The 23,368-nt window shown below is 39.5% G+C and overlaps 1 protein-coding gene across 1 annotated transcript in view; it reads right to left on the minus strand.

Annotated features, from left to right (window-relative positions):
- PLCH1 (phospholipase C eta 1) overlaps window positions 1-23,368 on the minus strand; it is a 178,493-nt gene that overhangs the window by 12,818 nt on the left and 142,307 nt on the right. Inside the window, exons 12-18 of the mRNA XM_090273080.1 lie at window positions 17,018-17,179; window positions 12,001-12,072; window positions 8,498-8,589; window positions 5,261-5,358; window positions 2,346-2,525; window positions 2,147-2,254; window positions 1,013-1,137 (exon numbers count right to left, since the gene is read on the minus strand). Of these exons, the coding sequence (XP_090129206.1) occupies window positions 1,013-1,137; window positions 2,147-2,254; window positions 2,346-2,525; window positions 5,261-5,358; window positions 8,498-8,589; window positions 12,001-12,072; window positions 17,018-17,179 (837 nt within the window). The remainder of the gene's footprint in view (window positions 1-1,012; window positions 1,138-2,146; window positions 2,255-2,345; window positions 2,526-5,260; window positions 5,359-8,497; window positions 8,590-12,000; window positions 12,073-17,017; window positions 17,180-23,368) is intronic.

The following is a 23,368-nucleotide window of genomic DNA, read 5'->3' on the forward strand; positions in this document are numbered from 1 at the left end:
AGAAACTTTCTGATCCTCCCAAAACAATTATTCTTGTTGCTGAGAGAACAGAATGGAAGCAGGGCGGCCAGCCTGCTGAGAGGCGACTGCATCAGAAGTGACAAGAGATGACAGTGGCTTGGATTAGGCTGGAGGCAACAGACAAGGAAGAAATGGTCCCATATAAAGCTCCCGCTTTCTGAGGAGTAGGCTACGATGCCACCTATTGAAGATGAGAAAGAAAGTGATGAGAACAGGTGTTTGAGGACAGAGAAGGTGGAAACAGCCTCTACAGAGAGCAAGACAGTGGGCTGATCTGTGCAGCAGGGATGACAGCACTACGGGCCCAGCTGAGGGTTGAGACAAAGAGTTCTTGGTCACACCTAACTGCGGAGCTGCATGGTTTCATTCATTAACATTCAAGATCCAGAAATCATGGTGTAACAGGTACGAGTGGCAAAGAGCCTGAAGTGATGGGCCACAACTGAGAGGAAGGACATGGACACAGTGAGAAAACTGAGGCCAAAAAGGCCAAGACCAGGTGTAACAGAAACAATGGAATAAAAGCTCTAGAAAGACAGGATGCCGTGGTTACAGAGGGAAACATTTTAAAATCACGCTACAGAGGTGCAGCAAGTAATGACAGAGAGTCAGCATGTGGCCAGGAGCAGGTGACTGACAAGTAGCAGAGATGAGAGGATGAAGAATGTGGATGGAAAGTGAAGACATATCCTTATGCAATGTTTCTATTAATAGTAAACTTGTTCTTTGCACCCCGATGTTAACATTGCAAGTGTAAATCTTGAATAATGAATTGAATTGCATGCACTCTTGCCTCCAACATAAACAATGCACTATGGTCCAGAAAAACTGTGTGTGCTTTGCCCATATGCTGGCTAATATCTGGTGAGCTGAGTCACTGCTCATTCATGAACACACACAAACACACACACACACAGAACTGACATTTTAGATGAAGTGTGAACACAATAAAATAATCACATAATTAACCACTGGGTCATAGATCGCTTACCTCTCCTCGGTCTCCAAACATGGAGTCTGGAGGTTTCGGGAGTTGCTGTCCACTGATCACTTTCAGGATGAGCTGCTTTTTGGGGTTGGCAGGAAGTGGATCACCAGAGAAAGGGTTGAAAGTACCTAAGCAAAGTAAGCAGATGTTAAAACTCTAAGGTTAGTAGCATGGAAACACACACACACACACACACACACACACACAGCGCGCAAGCTTGTAGAACAAAGAAATAACAAATGCTGAGTTACTACAGTGTTTCTCAGAGTGAAGAAATTATCGCATAACTATCACTGTGGCTTCTGCGTGAAGGCATTTCCAATAGCTGTGGTTTTTGTTAGAATCCATGCTCCCAAACATAGAGGAAGGGGCCAATTTAAAGCAAGTGTCTGCAATGTAATTGTCAACCGTGGCATGGGGGGAAGAAGAGCATTTTATTTGAATGCCAATAGTATAGAGAAGGGGAGCAGTTCTGTCAGACTGAAATAATTTTCTAACCTAAATTATTCTGGCTATAGAGTGAATATAACAAACACAAAGAAAATCTGAAATTAAATAAATAGCAGAGCAAGAAAACATGCAAAGCAAAAAGTCTTCAAGACACAACTGTCAACACATTTTTACCTGAATTGTTAAAAATCCAATTTGGAAAACTTTAAGAGAATTTTAATGAACTGAACCAAAATTTTTTTTAAAGAAAACATGTTTATTTAATTTAACACTACATTATCTTTTCTTTTTTGTGAGAACTTGCTTTATAATTTGACCATCCTAACTAAAGGGCTTCATACAATTGCTTCAGGTGGTATTTTATTTTTGCCACTAAGAAAGTTTCTGAAAGGCTTCAAGTCTAGAAGACAGTCTCATTTATAAGTAACGTGCAATAAATATCATGCTGGGTGCTGGATTTCAGATGACAGTCCATTGCTACCCTGACCTTCTTCATGTGCATAACCTCAGGAGAGAACATTTTAAACATTATAGCGTGACAAGAGTTTTTAATTTATATTCCGACACCTTAACCTATCTCTCACTTTTTAAAAATCATGTAAAACACTGGGGTATCACACTTTCCAGAAAGCTCCTTCAATAGAGGTCACCTGCATTCAGATACATGACTATGAAATTAGTACATACCTTTGCACATTTGCTGGGGCTTGAGGACGTAGCCACAATTGCCATTTGTCTTGAACTTGGCTCGATTTAACTGCATGATTCGCCCTTCAGACTGGTAGTTCAGTGCCACTGTGCAAGTTCAAAGTTTGAGAGAATTAGGCAAAACGTTAGCATAGACTGAAGACAAGAGAGAACCACGCCTTTCCAAGGGTATACACACCAAGCTGGCAGCCTGCGTTCCAGTAGGGCAGAGGGTTGAAGTTACTGGAGTCAATGCGGTAGGCAGAGGGGTAAATCCTTGTCAGCTGCTTTTGGTTATAAATCATGAACTGCTCTGATTTCTGCTGAACCACTTGGTGAGCTCTTGTTTCACTGAATGATAACACATTTCCTGTGGTTCCTGGCAGTTTTTAATAAAGAAAAAAGAAAAGCGAGAACTATAGCAAAAACAAACAAAAACAAATGAAAAAGAAAATACCACTCACAAAGGACCTTATAACATATCAGATTATATCCACAGGAAAAGAGCAAAGGCAGCTCCTGACCAAGAAAGACCCATACAACTGCATTCTTGGGACTCCTTTGCCATTTTGATGCCAAATATGAGCTGTGCTAAGATAAACTGCCTATTTTGAGGTCTCATGTTCTCCGAAGAGTGCAACCATCTCACTAATTCATGTCTATCTGACTAGTATGAACAGGGTGGGCAGGAAAAAAAAGTTTTAGATGGATAACTCAAACAGAATGTCTTTGCCAAAGCTATAGACAGTCAAGGAAAAGCAAAAATAAAACTATCTAGTAGCTTAGTTCTGATAACAGGGAGGCATTTATTAAAGACAGTCATCTAAAAAGCACATATGTGAAATACATATTTACTAATAGCATTTAGAAAAAAAAATTCCAAAACAGAAAAATTGAATTTTAAAGTTAATATAAATGGAATTATGGAACTAGTTAAAATCTGTTTGGGAGAAAGTAATAATAATGGAGAAAGAGTTCAAAGGAGAATTATGAAGAAATAAAGTTTCAGAAACAAGAACATAATCCACCCACCCAGGTTTAGAAACAATGAAAGAAATAAAGGAAGGAAAGCAAACAGGAAGTTTCTATTAAATTTTCTGCTTGGACCATCATCAGGAGGGGGTCAATCCAGGGCCAAGGAAACTGCAAGTTCAGAGTCATGATGGAGTAAACCTCCAAACATTTAGTATCCTATCCTTATTCCCCAATCCTATCTTTTGCAGTGTTGCTGCAATACCCCCACTACTCTCACCCCTTCACCAAACATCCACACCCCACCCTGAAAACAACCAACCATATATCTCCTGGACCTGCCAGAAGAGGTCAGTCTACATAAAGACTCATGCTGCCCAGAGCCTCATTTTTATTCCGATGTGTACTGTGGCAGCTGGGTGTATCTAAACTCAGACTGAGGGGCATGGCCCATGAAGGAGAAGTGCTATATAGTCTAGCTGGGCCAACTGAATTTTATCCAGACTGTGCATGTTAATTAGAGCACACAGTCTCCCAGGCCCACTGTTTTCTTCAGGGTTGTACACCCTTAGATATTAAACGCTGACCAAATGACTAACAATTACACTCTAGAGCTGGAACAGTCATAAATACAGTTGAGAAGCAAAGAAATTACATAATTAGTTTTTAATCTGATGATATACCTCATGATGTGATCATATATATTTTATTGACATTAACTTATTAATATGATTCACATCCCAAGTATTCTACAAATGATCTCATTTGAGGATTTTGTGAATACTTCGAATATGATAAGAGAAATCTATAATCTTTCTGATAAGTCACATGCAGATAAGGTAGTCCTGGAATCAATACCACTGTTCGCTGTCTCTCCACATAAATATACATACCACATTGCCATTAAGATGATGATCTTGATAATTAGGCATACATCAATCAATGTATTAATAGTTGAGTTGCTCTGCACTAGAATAAGCCATGCATTCATTATCTATTGTTCATTTTAAGGCTAATAAAAAACCCACAAAAGACAAAAACAGCAAAAGTACCAGAGCTAAAGAGTTCTCAGTATTTTTTCATTAAGCTAATAGGATTATGATTTCCTAAGGCATTTGTTAGAAATTATATTTCTCTAACTCAAATACACCTGAGTTTATTTTCTAGGTGTAGACAGTTATTATAAGAATGTGTTGTTCATGTGCTGAGAATCCCACAGTTTGTCATGATCTCACATATGAAATTCATTTAAAACTTTTATCATTGTCACATTTGAAGAAGAAATCACTATCAAAGAAAGAAAATCTGCAGATAGAAAAATACACACTTGTGGAGTTCGGGGGACAGCATGGAGGTTTGTGAGGACATGAGACTCACCACGGTGTTGTCTCCCCTTCAGGAAGACTTGTTGAGGGAATGGGAGATTCTGATTTACATGCAATTTCTACTACAATTGAAAGTAGATTGAAAAGCCACACGACCACAGTTTATTTCTATAAACATTCATTAACTGAACAAAATGGAAATGAGAAGGGCAGTGAATAAAGGGAAAAAGAGCAGCTAGCGGGCAAGTCCAGGGTAAGAACAGTTGTGACTGGAAGTTCTCAATTCAATACATGGCAATTCATAGGTAAAGATTATTGAAAGAGTCAGTGCTTCTGAAACTTTTGTTCTTTTTTGTTAAGATCTCAATCTTTGGATTAAATTATTTTCATCGAAGTCTAAACTGCCAATGAGAAAACATGGGGCTTGAAAGGTGCTATGTAAATTAATGGACTTCTTCTTTTTTCTGGTCATCCACACTGGGAATGGCTATCAAACCAAGTCAGGTCTCCATAGTTTAAGTGTTGGGGAAGACCTTGCTCTGACACACTTTTCTTTTTTAAAATAAAGTCCTCCGCGGACCTGTAGGAAGTTTCTCTGACCTCTAGACCATCAGGCAATCTCAGTAATCAATGGCACCCTCTCTGTGAGCTAAAAGCTTTGTACCAGCAGTCAGCTTTCTGACAACTCAAGTTGTACTGTACTCGGTTCCAGAAATGTTTACTGATGATCTGATTTTTAAAAAGATTGATTTACCATTGACCAGAAAAAAAGGTCAAGAATATTTTTCCAGGAAAACAAAACAACAACAGTCCTTACCATCATCCACAATGTCCTGGGCTGCCACAGAGTTTGTATACACCACCAAATCTGAGAGTTCTCGACAGAGCTTCATGGTTTTCCTTCGGCGACCCAACCTGTGAAATACACACCCCAGGGGCTCATGATATTTTAGACCGAGAAGAAGTTTGGGTCTTTGTTTATTCTACCTTCCCTAGCCACTTCTAATACATCCAGGATTAGAACCCCAAGTGTGTTTTCTAGTTCAGTGCTCTTTCCACTACCACCCCCCACCACCACCTATGTGATTTTATTAATGGCTCAATCAGAATCAGTCTCTTCGCATGTATTTGGAAGTTTTGTTGTGGAGGGCTTGATTCTCACTGTTACCCAGCTAGGGTTTAACACCAGAGTTCACCACGAATCTACTCTGGCTTGGCAAAAGGAGAACCATTGCATTGTGGGCCACAAGAATTATATATCTAAAGGGAAATACAACAAAACCTCCATAGCAATTATCTTTTAGAGGTGTAATTGCAAGTGATTTTCATTTTCTTCTTTATGCTTTTTCAATATTCTTCACATTTCTTAAAGCAAACATCCATTACTTTGCTCTCTCTCTCCTATGAACCTCTCCTACAATCTCCTCTACAACTTCACAAATTTTACCATTACTCTTTTCCAAAATAAAGTGCTCCACATTCTCCTCACATACACACTTTTCTCCTCTAGGGGAACATCTAACAAAAACTCTAATCCTCACCAAAGAAGATACACATCGCCAATAAGAACATGAAAAGATGCTCAACATTATTAGTCATTAGCAAAATGCAAATCAAAACTACAAATGAAATACCACTTCACACCTACTGGAATGGCCATAACCAAAAAGGCAGGCATGAGCATGTGGTGGCAAGAACATGTGTTGGCAAGGTTGATGAGAAATTGGAACCCTCATACATTGCTGGGGAATATAAAATGGTTCAAGTGCTTGGCCCACATAGATGTGCAGTTCTTCAATAAGTTAAACAGAGTTACCATATGACTCAACAACTTCACTTCTAAGCATACACCCAAGAGAAATAAAAACATATATCCACATAAAAACTTACACATGAGTGTTCATAACAGCATTATTTATATTAGTCAAAAAGTGAAAACAACCTAAATGTCCTTCAACTAACGATGGATAAATAAAATAGTCATACAATACAATATTATACAACAGTAACAAGTAAGAAGTACTGATATATGGATGAATCTTGAAAATGTATTAAGTGAAAGAAGCCACACACAAAAGGCCAAATATTATATGACTCTATTTATATGTAATGCTCTGAAAAGGCATATCTATAGAGACAGAAAGTAGATTAGTTGGCACCAGAGACTGGGGGAGAGAGAGATGGGGAGTGGCTGCTAATGGTAGTGTCTTTTGATGTGATAAAGTGTTCTGCAATTAAATAGTAATGATATAGATTTATTGACTCAATGAATATTTATTAAGCAACTATTAGAGTAGAGAACAAATCAGACAAAAATCCTTACCCTAATTGTACTTACATAATTCAATAAAAGAATTAAGCCTGAAATGCACCAACAAGTCATTTTGGCAAGAAAGAAGTCATGAACTTCAGTGTAAAAATAAACGGGAAGCATTCATGTACTTCCTATACCATATAATTAGTAAATTCTATAGTCATTTGTGAAAATCTGGTATTGTGAAAGTTAATGATTATAAATCTATGTGAGATCATGCTTAGAATTAAAACTCCAAGATACTCTGTGCTACAAAGAAATTCTGCATAAAGTTAGCTGTTTTTAATCTTTATCCTGGGAGTAGATTAATTTATTGAAGTCACAAAAGGACACCATTATAGATTTTTAGGCTTTGACACATATTATGGATAAATCTCTAACTCAAGAGTGGCATGCAACATGAGTTCATGTGATACTTGTAGTAGTGTCTTGTTTGTACACATCGAGATTGCCATGGCTCTCCTCAAACACTGTCCCTGCCCTGGTTGTACGATTCAGAGTTGAGCCTTTTTCAAACTTGTATTTGAAACATGCACAGCAGAGATCTCCTGGAAGATGACCTATTTCTCTTATATTTTTACTGTAACTACAAATAGAATTTTCTGTACCCTCCAGGTAGGGACTATATGCATTCCCTCTGCCCTTATTAATTAGTTACTATTTTATGTATGGACATTCTGTTGAAGTGAAGCTCAAATATAAAATTCAATTGACCATTACATGCCATCCATTTCTCCAGGACCTTTATGTCTCTAATTTCATTTAATTTCAATTTTTCAATAAAGGCATAGGAATATGGGGGGAATGTGTGCATGTATATACGTGAATGTGCTTGTCTATGTATCTATGATGTAATCTGCATTCCTTTGTGAGACTTAACATATACATAAACTGCTAGAAAATCCTACAGCAGATCATGTGTCACAATCTGGGTTCTAAAAAATGGTCATTTTATTCATCCCAAATTCCATTGACAACAATAAAGAAAATAGCACCTAATTTTTTTGAGCAGTTAATTAATTGGGGAAGAGTTTATCAGGCTAAGTAGTTTAATTCACTTAATCCTTACAATGACTCTAAGAAATAGATACAATTGAGAAGTCCAACTTGCCCCGTGTTAAGGTTGGAGAAATAAGAGTTTGAAGTCTGGCCCTCGCTGGCATGGCTTGGTGGATTGAGTACCCACCTGTGAACCAAAAGGTCTCAGGTTCTATTCCCATTCAGGGCATATGCCTGGGTTGCAGGCACGTACCTAGTTAGGGGAATGTGAGAGGCAACTAACTGGTGTTTCTCTCACACATAGCTGTCTCCCTCTCTGTTTCTCTCCCTTCTGCTCTCTCTAAAAATAAATAAATTATTTTTTAAAGGAAGAGTTTGAAGTCTGGCTGATTTCAGATCTCTGGCTCTTAACGTGGGCTTATCACCTAACTTTCTCTTTAGTCTCCTATGAAAGCCCTCTGTACTAGTTCATGTGCCCACTCTCTTCTCTGAAGATACCTTTTACCTGACAAGTGCTACACTACAACTAGCATTTATTAAGAGCTCGCTATATGCCAGGCACAGTATAAGTTCCCCACCTGCATTATCATTTCATAGCTAGCTGATCTTCACAGGTCCCACTGCACTGAGCACTTTACCTTGTGATCCAATTCTCTAGACTCATACAATGAAAACAGCCAAGCTGATGGGGACAGAGAGGCCCAGAGAGTCTGAGCAAGAAACATGGAGACACTTCCTTACCTGTACAGCTGGCCAGTCTCCTTGCCAAGATTCTGTTGTGCATCCTCCTCGTCATCAGCACTGTGAGATTTAGACCGTGATTTGGGGGTTTTCTGCCAGGAAAAAAAATCACAGTAAACTTAACAACAAACTCACTGCATGGGATACAACTACAACATACAGAGACTGGACTGGGCTTTAAAATACACGCACACGAGGACAAGAACTCAGAAGGGAAAATAAAGAACAAATATTGCAGCTTGCCTCACCATTAATAACAAGCATGGCAATGGCCATAATTACAATATTAAGGCAAAACCAAGGATTTCATACTGTAAAACTGACTTCTAAGCTACATAAAATGTAGGTCTTAGGAAGATCTTATTAGTCAGGCATTGGAAGTCTCTATGAGTAGGGCCAACGTTGTAACATCTATTTCGTCGTCGGCAGCCGTCCGCCTCGAGAGACGATGGTGTAGCTTCTTAAGAGTCTATCTGCACCACCAGAATGGCTGTGCAGTCCGACTCGGGAGTGACACGGTATCTGTCTCCTCCCGTGTTGAATCAACATCTTGCGATGACGCTGAAGCTACAGAGCCTGGGCAGGGTAATATGGAGGGTCTGCTGTTGCCCATGCAGCAGACCCCCCCTCTCTTCGCAGCTGAAGGGTCCAAGGGAAAGACGGAGTCGATACAGCTTGGCTTCAGGTGCGCCGCAGGAGTTGCCGGTGTTGACTACAACGTCAAACCGCCTTAGGGACTCCGGCTCCGGATTTTCTGTCGGGGTTTACTCCCTTAGCCTTTTCCCTGAAGAGGTATGCCACAAGGCAGCGGAGGTTTTTTGGAGTCAGAGTTTTCCTTCTCTGATGTGCCCTGACTGGAAGATCGAACCAGCGACACTTAGCTCGCAGGCCGACGCTCAATCCACTGAGCTAAACCAGCCAGGGCAACATCTATTTAATAGTGAGTAAAATGTCCTCTTTTAGGAAGCTCACTATTCCTATTGACTTATAAAAGGCCAAGTTGATTTTTTAGCAAGCTAGTAGTAATTTTTTTCATGATTAACTACCATGCCTGCTTTTGATCAGTATGCACTCAAACAACCATCTATATCCAACTGCTCTTTTGAGGTTTTAACCCATTTTAATTTTTAATAGCAGAATGAAATAGTTATCCACAGGATTCAGACTGAAAGGCTGCAGGACTAGTCTAGTATGTTCTGGAAAGATGAGCTGTGAGACGTAAAATCTTTTTGGAACGATGAGGTTTTACCCCTACCGCACTGGAGATAGTCCCAATATTTGGCAACACAGATGATGGGGAGGAAATTGCAGAAAACCTTGCCACCAAAAATACAGCTCCCGCAAACAAAGGCGAGACCTTTAGACAGAGTACCCTGGACATCTGCGGAATGAAGCTTTCAAAACGGAAAGGGACTCCATCCTATTTAGACCCTGTCACCTTTCAGATTTTCTCATATTCAACAAATAAAAAACAAGCTACACTGTTGGAATTCACACACTCAACTCTATTGCACTCACAATGAGTCATCATGTTTAGTCTGGAAGCATGTCAGGTGTTATTTATGACTCACAAACCTCCACGTGCTTGGTGTGGGAAGCCTAGCCTCCGATGATCTCATGCTCTAGCTTGGCTTCTCACCAAGCTGGTGAGCTGCCTAACCTCTATTGCTTCCTCATGTGTTTCTTAAAAGGGCAGGACAATAATATCTACTTGAAAGGATTATTAAATGAGATGGCATGGAAAGTTATTGTGGCAGTTACATCATATTAATTTTCAATTTCAAATACTATTAATATTTATTAAAACAATCAATAAGTAGTCTTGTGGGCATTCCTTCTTATGATGAGGCATAATAAATTCTATTTCTATAGTAGCTAAAATATAACCTAAAAGGTTTACTTTCGAAAATAATTTTAATTTAAATCAGTAGTTGTAATAAAGAAATAAAATAGCCTCTAATTCTACATATAGTTAGCAATTTGAGGTGTTATAATAAATCTGTCTTTTTAAAGTTTAATTCTTAACATAAAATATAAAAAGAAATAAGGAATGGATCACCAATGGATAATAATATTTGGAAAAATGATGATATATTTTCTTTACATACAGTTTTGACACATTTTATCATGCTTAATGTACAATATATTCAATTTCTCATCTTACTTTTTCACTTAATATTTTGTATGAGGAGCTCTTTAGAGTGACCATCTTTTAATGGCTGCATAATTGTCCATTATGTGAATAAATCAGGGTTCCCTTAAGCAGTCTTTATGGGTGAACATTTTGGTTGTTTTCAGTTTTTTGCTATAAAGACTATTTTTTGAGCCTTTTAATAAATTATCCTATTGATGGGGAAGAAAATTCCAGGTACAACATTCCTTAAAATACAAGAAATGGCCTTACAGAAACTTCATGCATCAAGGTCACTATATAATAATTGATTACTTGTATAACATTTTACCTTTTATGGAAGAGTAGCATACAATTAGAAAAGTACATTAATTCGAAGTGCACAGCATGATGAATTCACATAAAATGAAACCACCAAATGAGGAAATGGGATATTATATGCCCCCCCCAAAGCCTTTTGATTCTTTTGCTTAGTCATTACTTTTCCCAAAGGTAACTACTAGTCTGACTTTTACTCTATAGGTTTTGTTTTGCCTGCTTATAAATCTCATATAAATAGAATTGAACTGCATGTACTCCTGTAGGTCTGGCTTGTTGTACTCAATGTCACGTTTATAAAGATCATATTATTGTGTATAGTTGTAATTTTGTCATTCTCATTGGTAATAAATACTCCCTTATGTGAATTTTTATTCATTCTATTTTTGATGGACATTTAAACTATTTCCTATTTGTACTATTACAAATGCACATCCCATTAGCAGTGTATGTGAGTTTCACTTACTCAACATCCTCACTAACACTTGGTGTTGTCAGTCTTTATATGTCTGCTATGGTGTTGGGTGTGTATGGAATCTCACTGACATTTAAATTTGCATTTTCCAGAGGACTCATAAGGGTGAACACCTTTTCTATATTAGCCACTTGGATATCTTCTTTTGTGAAGTGGCATGAAAGTCTTTTGTTCATTTTTTTTAATATAGGGTACCTGTCTTTTTTATTGATATGTAGGAATTCTTTATATTGTCAGGATACAAGACCTTTGTTGGATGTATGTATTGAAATTATTTTTTCCCAGTATGCTACTTGTTTTTTGATACTTCTGATAAACAGCAATTCCTAAATTTCCAAGTAGTTTAATTACCAACCTTTTCCTTTTCTGGAGTCCTATTTAAGAAATCTTCAGTTATTCCAAGGTTGTGATGATAGTCTCCCATTACCTTTTAAACTTAATTTAACTTAATTGAATCATACACATTTATCAATTTTTTTCTCTTCTTATTCTCTATGGTTATTTCCCCTCAGCCTCTCTCCTGTTCTTCATTATTATGTCCACTCAGCCTCCCTCCCATTTACCAATCTTAATTCATACCTTATATCTTCCGAAGTTGGTCATGAGGGATCGTCCATGTGATTTCTTTCCATTTTCCTTCACTTCAGGATGCTGAGCAAATAAAGCATAAGATAACTATTTTTCTTCTTTATTTTTCTCTTAGTCCTGATGAAATGGCAGGCAACCCTTCTCTCTCTCTGTCTCTAGGGGTTAAGCAAGAGGTCCTGCTCACTTCCTCCTACTCTACCCCTCCCACTAGCCCAAAGGCTCTGAGTCTGCCTCAAGAGGGGACATGGGCACAGAGGGGCCCAGGCATCAGCCATGAGACAGGAACTGCCAACAATTTCCCAAAGTTGGGGCCAAGGGCCTCTCAGTGGCCCTTCCAGTACCTGCTCTCAAGGCTTTCCACCATGCAGGAAATATTCTTTTGAATGCCATGAGTGGGGATAAAATCACCTTCAGTTAAAAGTGGATTTAATTTTTTAAAATGACATATCACCAGTAAGAGCCAATTATACTGAAATAAAGGAACCACACTGATCAAATACTGTTCTTTGGAATTTTAAACATTAAACATAAATAAAATCCAAGCACATGTATGCAGTAATAAGATTGTTTTTGTTTAAGGAAACCAAAGCAAAGCTTATCTATTCATTGACATCATTCCCTCTGTGGTGAGCACTGGAAAGAGTCATAGGAGCCTCTGAATCTTCCTCATGTGGGTTCATTTTCTGGGCTAGAGAACTCCTTGCTCAAGCCTGTCTCTCATTAGGGTACAGAAGGCCTGTCTGCTAAAAGGGCTTAGACTTTCATTCAGTTATCAACCCTAAAAATATGCACTAATGACATGGTTTAAGAAGAGATCAGCAGAGCAGGCCATGCTCTCCCAGGCCATCTTGCTAAACTGAGAAGAAAGAGATATAACCCCATAAATGGCATAAATGTGGGTAAGTAAAACCACTTAAAATGAAAAGACCAGAGAGGGCATCTACATATATCCATAGAGACTAATCAGAGATGCCATTTCGGGTGAGGAATAGGGAAGACTGAGAATTAGTTGGAAAGAGAGACAGTTCAGAAAATGCTGGAGGACTAAGGGGTTGCAGGGTAATTTTAATTGACTATTTATACATATTGGTTGCCTTTGAACATCTATTAAAGATCATCATTAACTGTTCAAAATGCCTGGAATTAAGGAGGTAGCCAGATGGGGTCATAGAAGTAACATGACTCTCCAAGTCAGGAGACCCAGTTCTACCACCAAGTAGCTACATGTCCTTTGGCAAGCCCCTTCTTCTGACCTCAGTTTCCTTACCTGTGAAATGGGGGAGGAATGAACTAATTATTTTTTTGAGTTCCTTTCTACTTTTAATAGCCCATCTATTGGTAAGAAGATCATGTCACTTGCTATCCAAAACAGCATCCATTTAAATGTGAAATGAAATACTTTTAATAATTACACTAGGACAGTAGATACAAAATAGGGCTGTCCCATGCAAGTTGAGGTATATGTAGGCACCTCCTATACCTCCAAGGTTATGGTAAGTACATAACATATCCTCGCTTAATATATACAACCATCTTTGGAGATAAGTATGATTAAAATCCCAATTTTACAAATTAAAAAATCTGAACTATAGTGAAGTTAAATGATATGTCCAAAGTTAGAAAGCTAGTTAGTGCTCAAACAGGAATTCTGTGTTGCTGTAAGTCTCCTTGCTGGCTCTCCCCCCACCCACCTTGTCTTTATATAAAAAGATAATATAAAATAGCTCTCTCCCAAACCATTTATTAAACAACTATTTATGAAGGTCTTACTAAGACCCAAGCACTAGACAAACCAACACAAAAATGGTTATCGAGAAGACATGATTCCTGTCTTCATGGAATTTAGAGTCTAGCTGGGTAGAGAGACATTGAACAAATATCAGAATTGCAAATGTGTTTTAAAAACTTCAGAGAAGAGAAGATAAAATAGGTTACTGTAGGCAATATAAAAATGACCTCTAACCGAGGTCATTCTAAGAAGCACCAACAAACAATAGGAGACACAAAATGGGGAGACAGAGAAACAACCACCCATTGAAAGGAAAGACAGAATCCCCAGAAAGAGTGCTAAATGAAATAGAGGGGAGCAAACTATCATATATGGAATTGAAATCATGGATTATGGAGAAGCTCAATGAGCTCAGCGGAAACTACAAAGAACTCCAGAAAAACTACAGTGAACTCCAGAAGAACTATAAGGAACTTACTGAGAATTATACCAGCATCAAAAAGGACATGGAAGCTATCAATAAGAGCCAGGAGGAAATGAAGAATACGATCTCTGAATTGAAGAACACAGTAGAAGGAATTAAAAACAGGCTAGAGGAAGCAGAAGATCGGATCAGCAAGCTGGAGGACAATGTAGACAAAAACTCACAGACAGTGCAACAAAACGAAAAGACTGAACAAGACTGAAGAGGCTCTAAGACAGCTGCAGGACAACATGAAACGTAATAATATCCGTATCATAGGAATTCCAGAAGGAGAAGAAGAAGAGCAAGGGATAGAAAACCTCTTTGAAAAACTAATGACAGAAAACTTCCCTAACATGAAGAGAGAAAGAATCATGCAAGTCCAGGAAGCACAGAGGGTCCCAATGAAGATGAACCACAACAGGCCCACTTCAAGACACATCATAATTAAAATGCCAACATTCGAAGACAAAGAGAGAATCCTAAAAGCAGCAAGAGAGAAACAACTAATAACATACAAGGGAGCTCCAATAAGGCTATCATCAGATTTCTCAGCAGAAACACTACAAGCCAGAAGGGAATGGCAAAAAATATTCCAAGCAATGAAAAACAAAGGCCTACAACCAAGAATACTCTACCCAGCAAGGCTCTCATTCAAAATGGAAGGTGAAATAAGGAGTTTCCAAGACAAAAGAAGGCTAAAAGAATACATCTCCACCAAACCAACATTGCAAGAGATGCTAACGGGTCTGCTTTAAGAAGATGAAGAAACAGAGAGAGACAGAGAGGAACACGAGTACAAAGGGAAAATGACAATGAATAAGTACTGAAAGAAAGAAGGAACTTCTACCATTTGCAACAACATGATTGGAACTAGAGAGAATTATGCTTAGCGAAATAAGCCAGGCAACAAAAGAAAATTACCTTATGCTATCACCTGTTACAGGAAACTAATGAACAATACAAACAAATGAGCAAAATTGAACCAGAGACAAGAAGAATGTCAAATGCCTTGCAACTGGATGTCTCCGATAAGACAGTCCTACAGATTTAGAGACTTGTATGTGGGTTATGTTACATAAATTAACATGTGTTTTCTGTTTTCAAAGGGCATAAGCCTACGATCTCATTACCTGAGTGATTGTCTGTACGTATAGGCCTCACTTAATCCTGTCTGCATTGCTGCCTCCTGAGACTCAACGGTTTGGCTGAACTAAATGGCTGGGTTGGTGAAGAATGGGGTGGTCTGTGGGCTTCACTTTAAAACTGGTTTCTCTTTTCTATCCTAATGGCTTGGACAGAAAGAGCCCAGAGGCCTGAGAGGGGGGAAACCTAAAATATTTCCCTCAGTCCAAACTAAGTATAATGGGCAAAAGGGTTTTGGACAGGTGAGATGTACCTGGCATACCTTCCTCCAAAGAAGCCCTTCTTTTCCCTAATGTGAGACATTGAAAAATTAATACCTGTCTTTTGTCATCTAGTGGTTACGGATTGAACGATGTCCTTTAACCCTGTTGCCCCCAGAATACAACAAGGATTCCAGCCTGTTAAACCAAGCATGCCATTGTCCAGAGATAGCCAACCAACCTGGAGTCTGCACGATCCTTCCCCTTGTGGGAAGGCCACCCTCCCCTCCACACTCCCACTCTTATTAGGGATTTCTTGACCCAAGGGTAGGTAGGACGACGACCATGTCCAGCTTGAAGCAGCTAGAGGAGCTTGAGACCTTCGTCCATTGTCCTTTATAAGATTGTAAAGGGTCTTAAGTCTGAGAGAGAGGGATTGTTATTTTTTATTGTTAAAATATTTAACTAATTAATTAATTAATTATTTTTAAAAAAGAAGAAGAATATATGAAAGGGTGAGGCAGGACAGCTTGTATGTATGACCCATGGGCATGGACTTGGGGAGGGGATGGTTGGGGAAGGGGGGTGCTGGGCGGAGGGAAGCAAACGGGAAAAAATTGGAACTATTGTAACAATATAATCAATAAAATATACTTTAAAAAAAATGACCTCTAACCTAATCCAGCAGTCAAGGCAGGACTCATGTAAGACATCATATTGAAGCTGGAATTTCAAAGACTAAGAGTTAGAACAAATGTAGGAATGGAGTATTCCAGGCAGAGGAAATGTAATGTGTGGAAGACCATGGCATATAAACAGTGATGGCTGGTGGCTGGTGTGACAACTGTGGGAGGCAGTATGACAGGGAAAATGAAGAGATCTGAAACTGGAAGGGTAGGCAAGGATGCAGTGATGCAGGTCCTTGAAAAGCCTGGTCAAAGAGTTCGTCATTTACGCCAAGCATAGTAGGAAGCACCACCAAAGAATTCTGAACAATAGAGTGACATGACCAGAATCATGCTGGTTTCAGAGTGGATATTAGATAGAAGAAGGGCAAGAGAAGTCTAGGTGAGAGTTGACGTTGGCCTGGATTGGGACGCAGCCATGAAGAAGAAAAGTGGACAGATGGGAGACACGTTCAGGATGTGCAGTCCACAGGGCGTGGAGGCCGGCAGATGCAGAGACGTGGGAGACTATAGTACGTGGTAGGCTCGAGCCTCTCTGCTCACTTAGGCATGCATGAGGAAGACAAGTCTGGGGTGCTGGGCTTTCTCCTATCATTTTCACCCCCACCCACCCAACTTTTAATGATTCCTCACATCATTTTGCGATAGGAGACTTAGTTCTCAAACAACAGAAAGGTAGAAATGGAAGAAACTGGAGAAGCATTTCACAAATGACAATCAGAAACAATGTGTGATGTGCTTTCTTTTTCCTGTCAAAGGACAAGTACAAGAGGGAATCATGTACCTCCTTCAGGTGTGCATTTAAGCCTTCATGCGTGGCCTTCAGTAGTGCCCTCACTGTGAAACTATCAGGATCTTCTTTGTCTCGAATTTGAGATTCTTTTAACAGTGACTCCAGTTTTTTCCTTATGAAAGACTCCACCTGATGCTCAGTGGTCCCGTTATTCTGCAAAGAAGTAAGCAATGGAAATGATTTCCCTTAAGAAACACAGAATCAATTAGAATACACCCTTCATTCAAGCCAACATTGCTTTTATAATGTGATTCTCTCTCAATTAACTGTAATAAGTTAACCTCATTGCACCATTTTAGTCTTCCCTGACACACACCAATCCCATTAAATAATGATTATTATGACTGCATTCAACCCTCAAGAACCTTATAAAGTCTTATTGTCACTTCCATTTCAAAGATGTAGAATCTGATGCTTAGAGAATTTAAATAAGGTGTTCAAGTTTAGAAAGCTAGCATGTAATTGACACAGGATTCAAATTCAGGGTTCCTATGCCCTTCCCACTGTGCTACTTCATGCTTTCAATACAAGGAAAGCCAGAGAGTATGTTTGGAGACTAAGTTTTCTATATCCACTTAAGTAGGTTTGAGCAAAAATATGCTATTGAAAACACACCACTTCTTCATTGAGGGGGAAAAGAACACTATGGAAATCTCAACAGAGATGAAGAGAAGGGTTTTCCTGCCATCTATAGCTCGCTAGCAAAGGTTCTACATTAGTCAAGCATGTTCTACAAACACAGGAACAGATTAGTATTCTTACAGCAGAAATTCATAGAGAAGGGTAGTGACCAATAAAGCTAGGAACATACTTTGGGGCCAGGTAGTAGAAGCACTTGAGAGCAAGAGGTATGGAGTCACTGAGAGTCTCCAGGGAGACAAGCACCTGAACAGTATTTTAGAAATATTTTTAATAGGCAATGTGTGCAGAAAGAGGAAAGGCGCCTATAGACAAAAAGCTAGACACAGTGGTCCCCCTGCGAGTACTAAGAACCAGGGCCAATGTGCTGGGGGAGTATTTAATAAAGATAAGACAGAATTTGAGAGCAAATTTCATTTTGTATAAAACAAAAATATATCAAGCTGCTATATGCCAGGTGAGAAACATTAATAAGGCAAAACCCCACCGAATCCTCAGTGTTGTGGAGACAGACAGCCTCTTCAATGGATAATTACAGAAACAGGTGCAAGGAGAGTGACAAATGTAAGGGATACCACAGGAACCTGGAGGAGGGAAATGTCAGGGAGACTTAGGAATGTAGGAGACCTCCAGGAGCACAGGACACTGGAGCCAAGCCATAAAAGATGAGTGTATTAGTTTCCTGTGGCTGCTGTAACAAACTACCACAAACCTGGTTATCCAAAACGACAGAAATTTATTCTCTCACAGTTCTAAATGCTGGAAGAGTAAAAGCAAGATGTTGGCAGTGCTATACTCCCTCCTGAAGACTCCAGGGAAAGATCCTGCCTTGCTTCCTTCAGTTTATGGTGGCTCCAAGCATTTCTTGGCCTGTGGCAGAATAACTCCCATCTCTGCCCGTCTTCACATGCATTCTCCTATGAGTCCTCACTCCTGTCTGTGTCTCCTCTTCTTCTGATGAGGACACTTGACATTGGATTTTTAAGGCCCACCCAGAGATCCTTAATTATACCTGCAAAGACCCTTTTCCAAAATAAGGTCACTTTCACAAGTACCAGGGGTGGAATTTTAACAAACCTTTGGTGGCAACAAATCAACCTACATGAGCATTCCAACATGAGCAAAAGCATGACAAAAACAATACCAAGGAAAACAAGTAACCATGTGAACATGGAGAAAAGAACACTGGGAAATATAGAAAAAATAACTATATTGTGCTAAGGCTCACAAAGTGCTCTCATAACAACATTTCATTTGAGCTTCCCCAATGCCCTTTAAAATAGCACTAGGGATAGACAAGTTTTACTCATAAAGACACAGAGACAGAAAGATTTGACAACTTGTCCAAACACACATACCTGTGAAGTGGCTGGATTGAGATTGGACCCTAACACTTCCAGTGCAAAATGGTGTCTATTTCACCATATAGTGCTGCAGCCATCCCTCTTATACTGTTGAAAATCCACATAAATTCTTGAGTCAAGTTAATGACGAGCAAGTTAATTATAATCATATTTTATACCAGCATTATACCCACATGTCACCTGGGGAATACATGGCCACTGTCCCTCTTTGGAAAACAGTGGTTTCACTTAAGACCAGAAGGGAATCCAAGAAAAGAACTCCGGGAAGCAAGCTCCCAATGCATCTGATCACATGACCCAGAGCCTGGCGGGGAGAGCACTTGTCAGGAAGACAAAAAGAGAAAGCGTGTAAGAGCACCTAGGGTGCCCAGGTCACACAGAACACCCCAAATACACATCCGTTTCCTTCCCCGGACCAGGGCGCATGGAGCCAGGGACAGTGAGGAGGTGAACTGTGGCCATCTGCACAGACACTTTCAATGCCAGCACAGCAAGGCTAAATGTACAAAGCCAGGCTAACTGCGGCTGGTGAAATAATGAATGCTTAATACCAAGGCTATAATTATTCACTTTGCAGCCTCTAAACACTGGGAGTTGTGGCTGAAGGAATGCTACTTCTGCCTGTTGATCTTTTTCTCTCTGTGATTTACAGCACAAGAAAATTAGCAGCCGTGGAGTGACAAATAAAAGTGTGGCTGAGGTTTCATTAATATATTATTATTTGGTCCTGGAACCCAAGAGCGCTGCTTAAAGAAAGCTGAGACAGACACATGAGCTTGCAACCTGTCAGCCATCATGCAGCTGCATGGGGACCACAGCTGAACACCACATGTTCTTTTGTTCCCCAGAGCCTGTGGGGAGCCTGTGGGAGTGGGAGGATGTTGCAGCAGGGGGGAGGGGGAGGGGAAGGCAGCCCTTCCTATGGTCAGGAGTAGTTTCCACAAGAGAAGTGATCACCATCCCCAATTCCTTTTCTGAGAAGCACATATGATCTAGGAATACCCATTATAAATAAATAAATCAGAACCTTGGCCACTACGCTGGCTGGGAAGCAGCAGGAAAAGGATGAGGTTGGGTAGAGGGGCTGACCCTCAAAGGGGCACCCTCTCAAACAGTAGCGTATTACCTGCACCAGATGAGTGTTCCAAAGCCCCAGGCCACCCCTACCCAGACCATTTACACGGGAATCTCTGTGCTGGGACTTGCACTGGGGTTTTTGAAAACTCCCTTGTCATTCCAATGTGAAGCCCATTGGATGATGGAATAGCTCACCAACCCCAAACGTCTTTTTTCTTTCTGGGCTAGAGTCCAGAGGCAGGAAGGATGATATCTTAGCTGCATTTTGTGAGTGTGCTACAGCTTTCCAAACCCATAACCAGAAGGTCTTGGACTGAAGATCAGCTGCTACTCAGCCAAGTACTCCAGTCAGCTACTATCTCCTGCCTGTTCCTGTAGCTCCTTTAAAACACCTTCTTCTATACAAGGACCAGTTGAGAGCTTTAGTGATAATCATGCTGCCATTCTTGTTACTGATGATACCTTGCATTTACTGAGCACAAATCACGTGCCAGGCATTGTTCTCAGTTCTTTATGGGGTATGAACTGAGTCCTCATTTTAAAGTTAAATAATTATTTCATTTCCTTAGTACATAAAGAGTCAAATTTTTGCAACCAGGCAGAGGATGAGGATGACTTGTATTCCCAACTGGGAGAAATCACTTATTCTTTTAACAAGAGAGCCTAGTGATTTGATTGGCTCTCAGTAAGAAATCAGACAGAATACAGAGTCCTTATTTCTTCTGTTTGTATCAAGATGCTTTCAAATAGCAACAGCTCCTGTAATAGCACAGAGCCTCAGGAAGATCAGGAGAGAATTTCTGACTGCAGGATTCTCAAGATTGTACTGCTTGTCACACAGTGTACATGTGCAATGTCATGGGAGACCCCGAGGATTGTAGATCTGCTACTTCTCCAGCTCAGGTGTCCATTTTGGCCAGGAAAGGCCACTACTACCCAGTTCAAAGCCAAGTGGGACAGCCACTTTCCAGGGGTGTGGATGCAACTTATAAAAGAGGCAGTCAGGCAGCGAGAGAGAGCTGCAACATTTTGAGATGTTATTACGATGTCTATTTGGAAAAAGAGGATAAAGAAACTCAGGGACAGAGAGGTTGGTGAGCTACTCAAGGTCATGCAGTCAGCAAGTGGCAGAGCCAGCTTTGAACCCAGGCGGTCTCTCTGTGGAGCCTGTGTGTTTAACAACTGCTACAGTCTCTCTGATCTGATCTGGGTATTCCAGCTCACTCTGAGCTCTCTTTCCTCTGAACTCACACTCACTAAGTCAAAACCATATGACATAACAGTTTAAGTTTATAATTCATTGTTTCCAATGTAATTGTGCCTCTACACCTAGATGGACTCCCCAAAAATACAAATTTGAGGGGTTCACACACAATTATTGTCACCCCTGAGATCAAGGATGACCAATGTATTTTTTCTCATCGGAATTATTCCTCATGTTGAAATGGAAGATTTTGTAGTTCTAGGAATCTTCTAAAAAAGCATCATATGATCCTACTTATATAATATAAAATATTACAAATATTTTTTACAAAAGTTAAGATCTCCTTAATTAAATCAAACTCTAATAAATGATACAGTAGTTAACTCTAAGAAAGTTCATGTAGCCCTGATGTTTGACAAATCACTTCATCCCTCAAACCCTACTTTCCTAATCAATAAAGTTATGGTTTCTACCCCATCCCCATGGTTATGGGAATAAAATGAAATACCGTAAGTAAAGTCCTTAGTATACTGCCTGGGCTTAATAAGAGCTCAATAAATGTTAGGTATTTAAAAGCTGTTGTTGGCTAAAGTATAAAATTAAAACAGTATACTCTCAAAAAAGTAGCAAAAGGTAGTGTTTCTTTAGAACTGTTAAACATACATTTTTAAATCTTATTAGAGCAAACATTCTTTATATATTTTAATTAAGAAAAAGCAAAAGCAAAAGACAGTCCAAAATAAACTTAAGTCTAGGTATGTGCATTCATACATAGATGTGGGTTTATATATGTCACTGTGCATTCATGTTTTGAAGCCCCCACTGCTCCAATGATGAAAGAATTAAAAAAAAGAAAAGTCATCATCTGGGTCAAAAATAAACAAAATCATTGCAGATTATAAATGCAGCTGAGCTTCCCATTCAAAACAGGTAGGGATGGCCAAGAACTTATACCTAATAGTGTAACAGAGACAAAAGGTGTCCCACAGGCCACGGGAGATTCAAGCTGGTCTCATGACATGAAACCAAGGTGGTGAAGAAAGCTGGAGCAGGGTCCTGGCTTACAACAGAAAGCATTTTAAAAAATTACTGTGTAGAAGATATAAAATTTAATATCAGAAGAGGCAGAAGTGACAAGACAACAAATTGTTTGGTGATTAGATCATGATGTCCAGGGGCAGAGAACCCCAAACCATCAATATAAGGTCCGGTTAGGAACATGGGGCATAGGTTGGGGCAGGGGGGTTCTCAGGCAGAAGTCCCCATTAGATAAGAAGGTTGGATACAGGATGGAAGAGAATGGAAGGAAAAAGCATCCCACTCAAAATTAAACCTTTAACCCAAAGTTCTAAAACATTGAGGAAAAGTAATGCCAAGACAGAATGGCACAAATATCAACCCATGGAACAGGAATTCACTTTTTCATGTTAAAATTAGTATGTTTAAATGCTCAAAGATGTAAAAAAAACAGCCCCATAAAAACAACCAAGAAACTGAGAAGCCAAATAATGAAATAACAAGTGTGTATGAAAAAGTACCAATAATAAATTTTATAGTAAAGAACACAGCACTGAAATTAAAAGAACAAAGCTGGAATAAACTATATTCCAAAGTCAAAGAGGTAATTAATGAAGTGAAAAATAATATTGCAAATGGTACCCAGAAGTCAGCACAGAGATAAAAAATATTAGCCCTGGCTGGTGTGGCTCAGTGGACTGAGTGCCAGCCTGCGAACCAAAGGGTCATTGGTTCAATTCCCAGTCAGGGCACATGCCTGGATTGTAGGCCATTTCCCCAGTCGAGGGCATGCAAGAGGCATCCACACATTAATGTTTCTCTCCCTCTGTTTCTCCCACCCTTCCCCTGTGTCTAAAAATAAATAAAATAGTTTTTAAATATTAAAAAATAAATGATATGGAGAACAGACTGTGAGATTTCAAAATAAATATAATAGGACTTCCAGAGAAGTAGGACTGACAAAATGGCCAAGAAACAATATTCAAAGGGGAAAAAAAAGCTGATTTCTAGAATAAAAGAAAACATGAGCTCTCTAATAGG

This window comes from Furipterus horrens, unplaced genomic scaffold, assembly GCF_987537825.1.
Source record: "Furipterus horrens unplaced genomic scaffold, mFurHor1.1.pri manual_scaffold_1, whole genome shotgun sequence".
In the NCBI taxonomy this organism is placed as follows: domain Eukaryota; kingdom Metazoa; phylum Chordata; class Mammalia; order Chiroptera; family Furipteridae; genus Furipterus; species Furipterus horrens.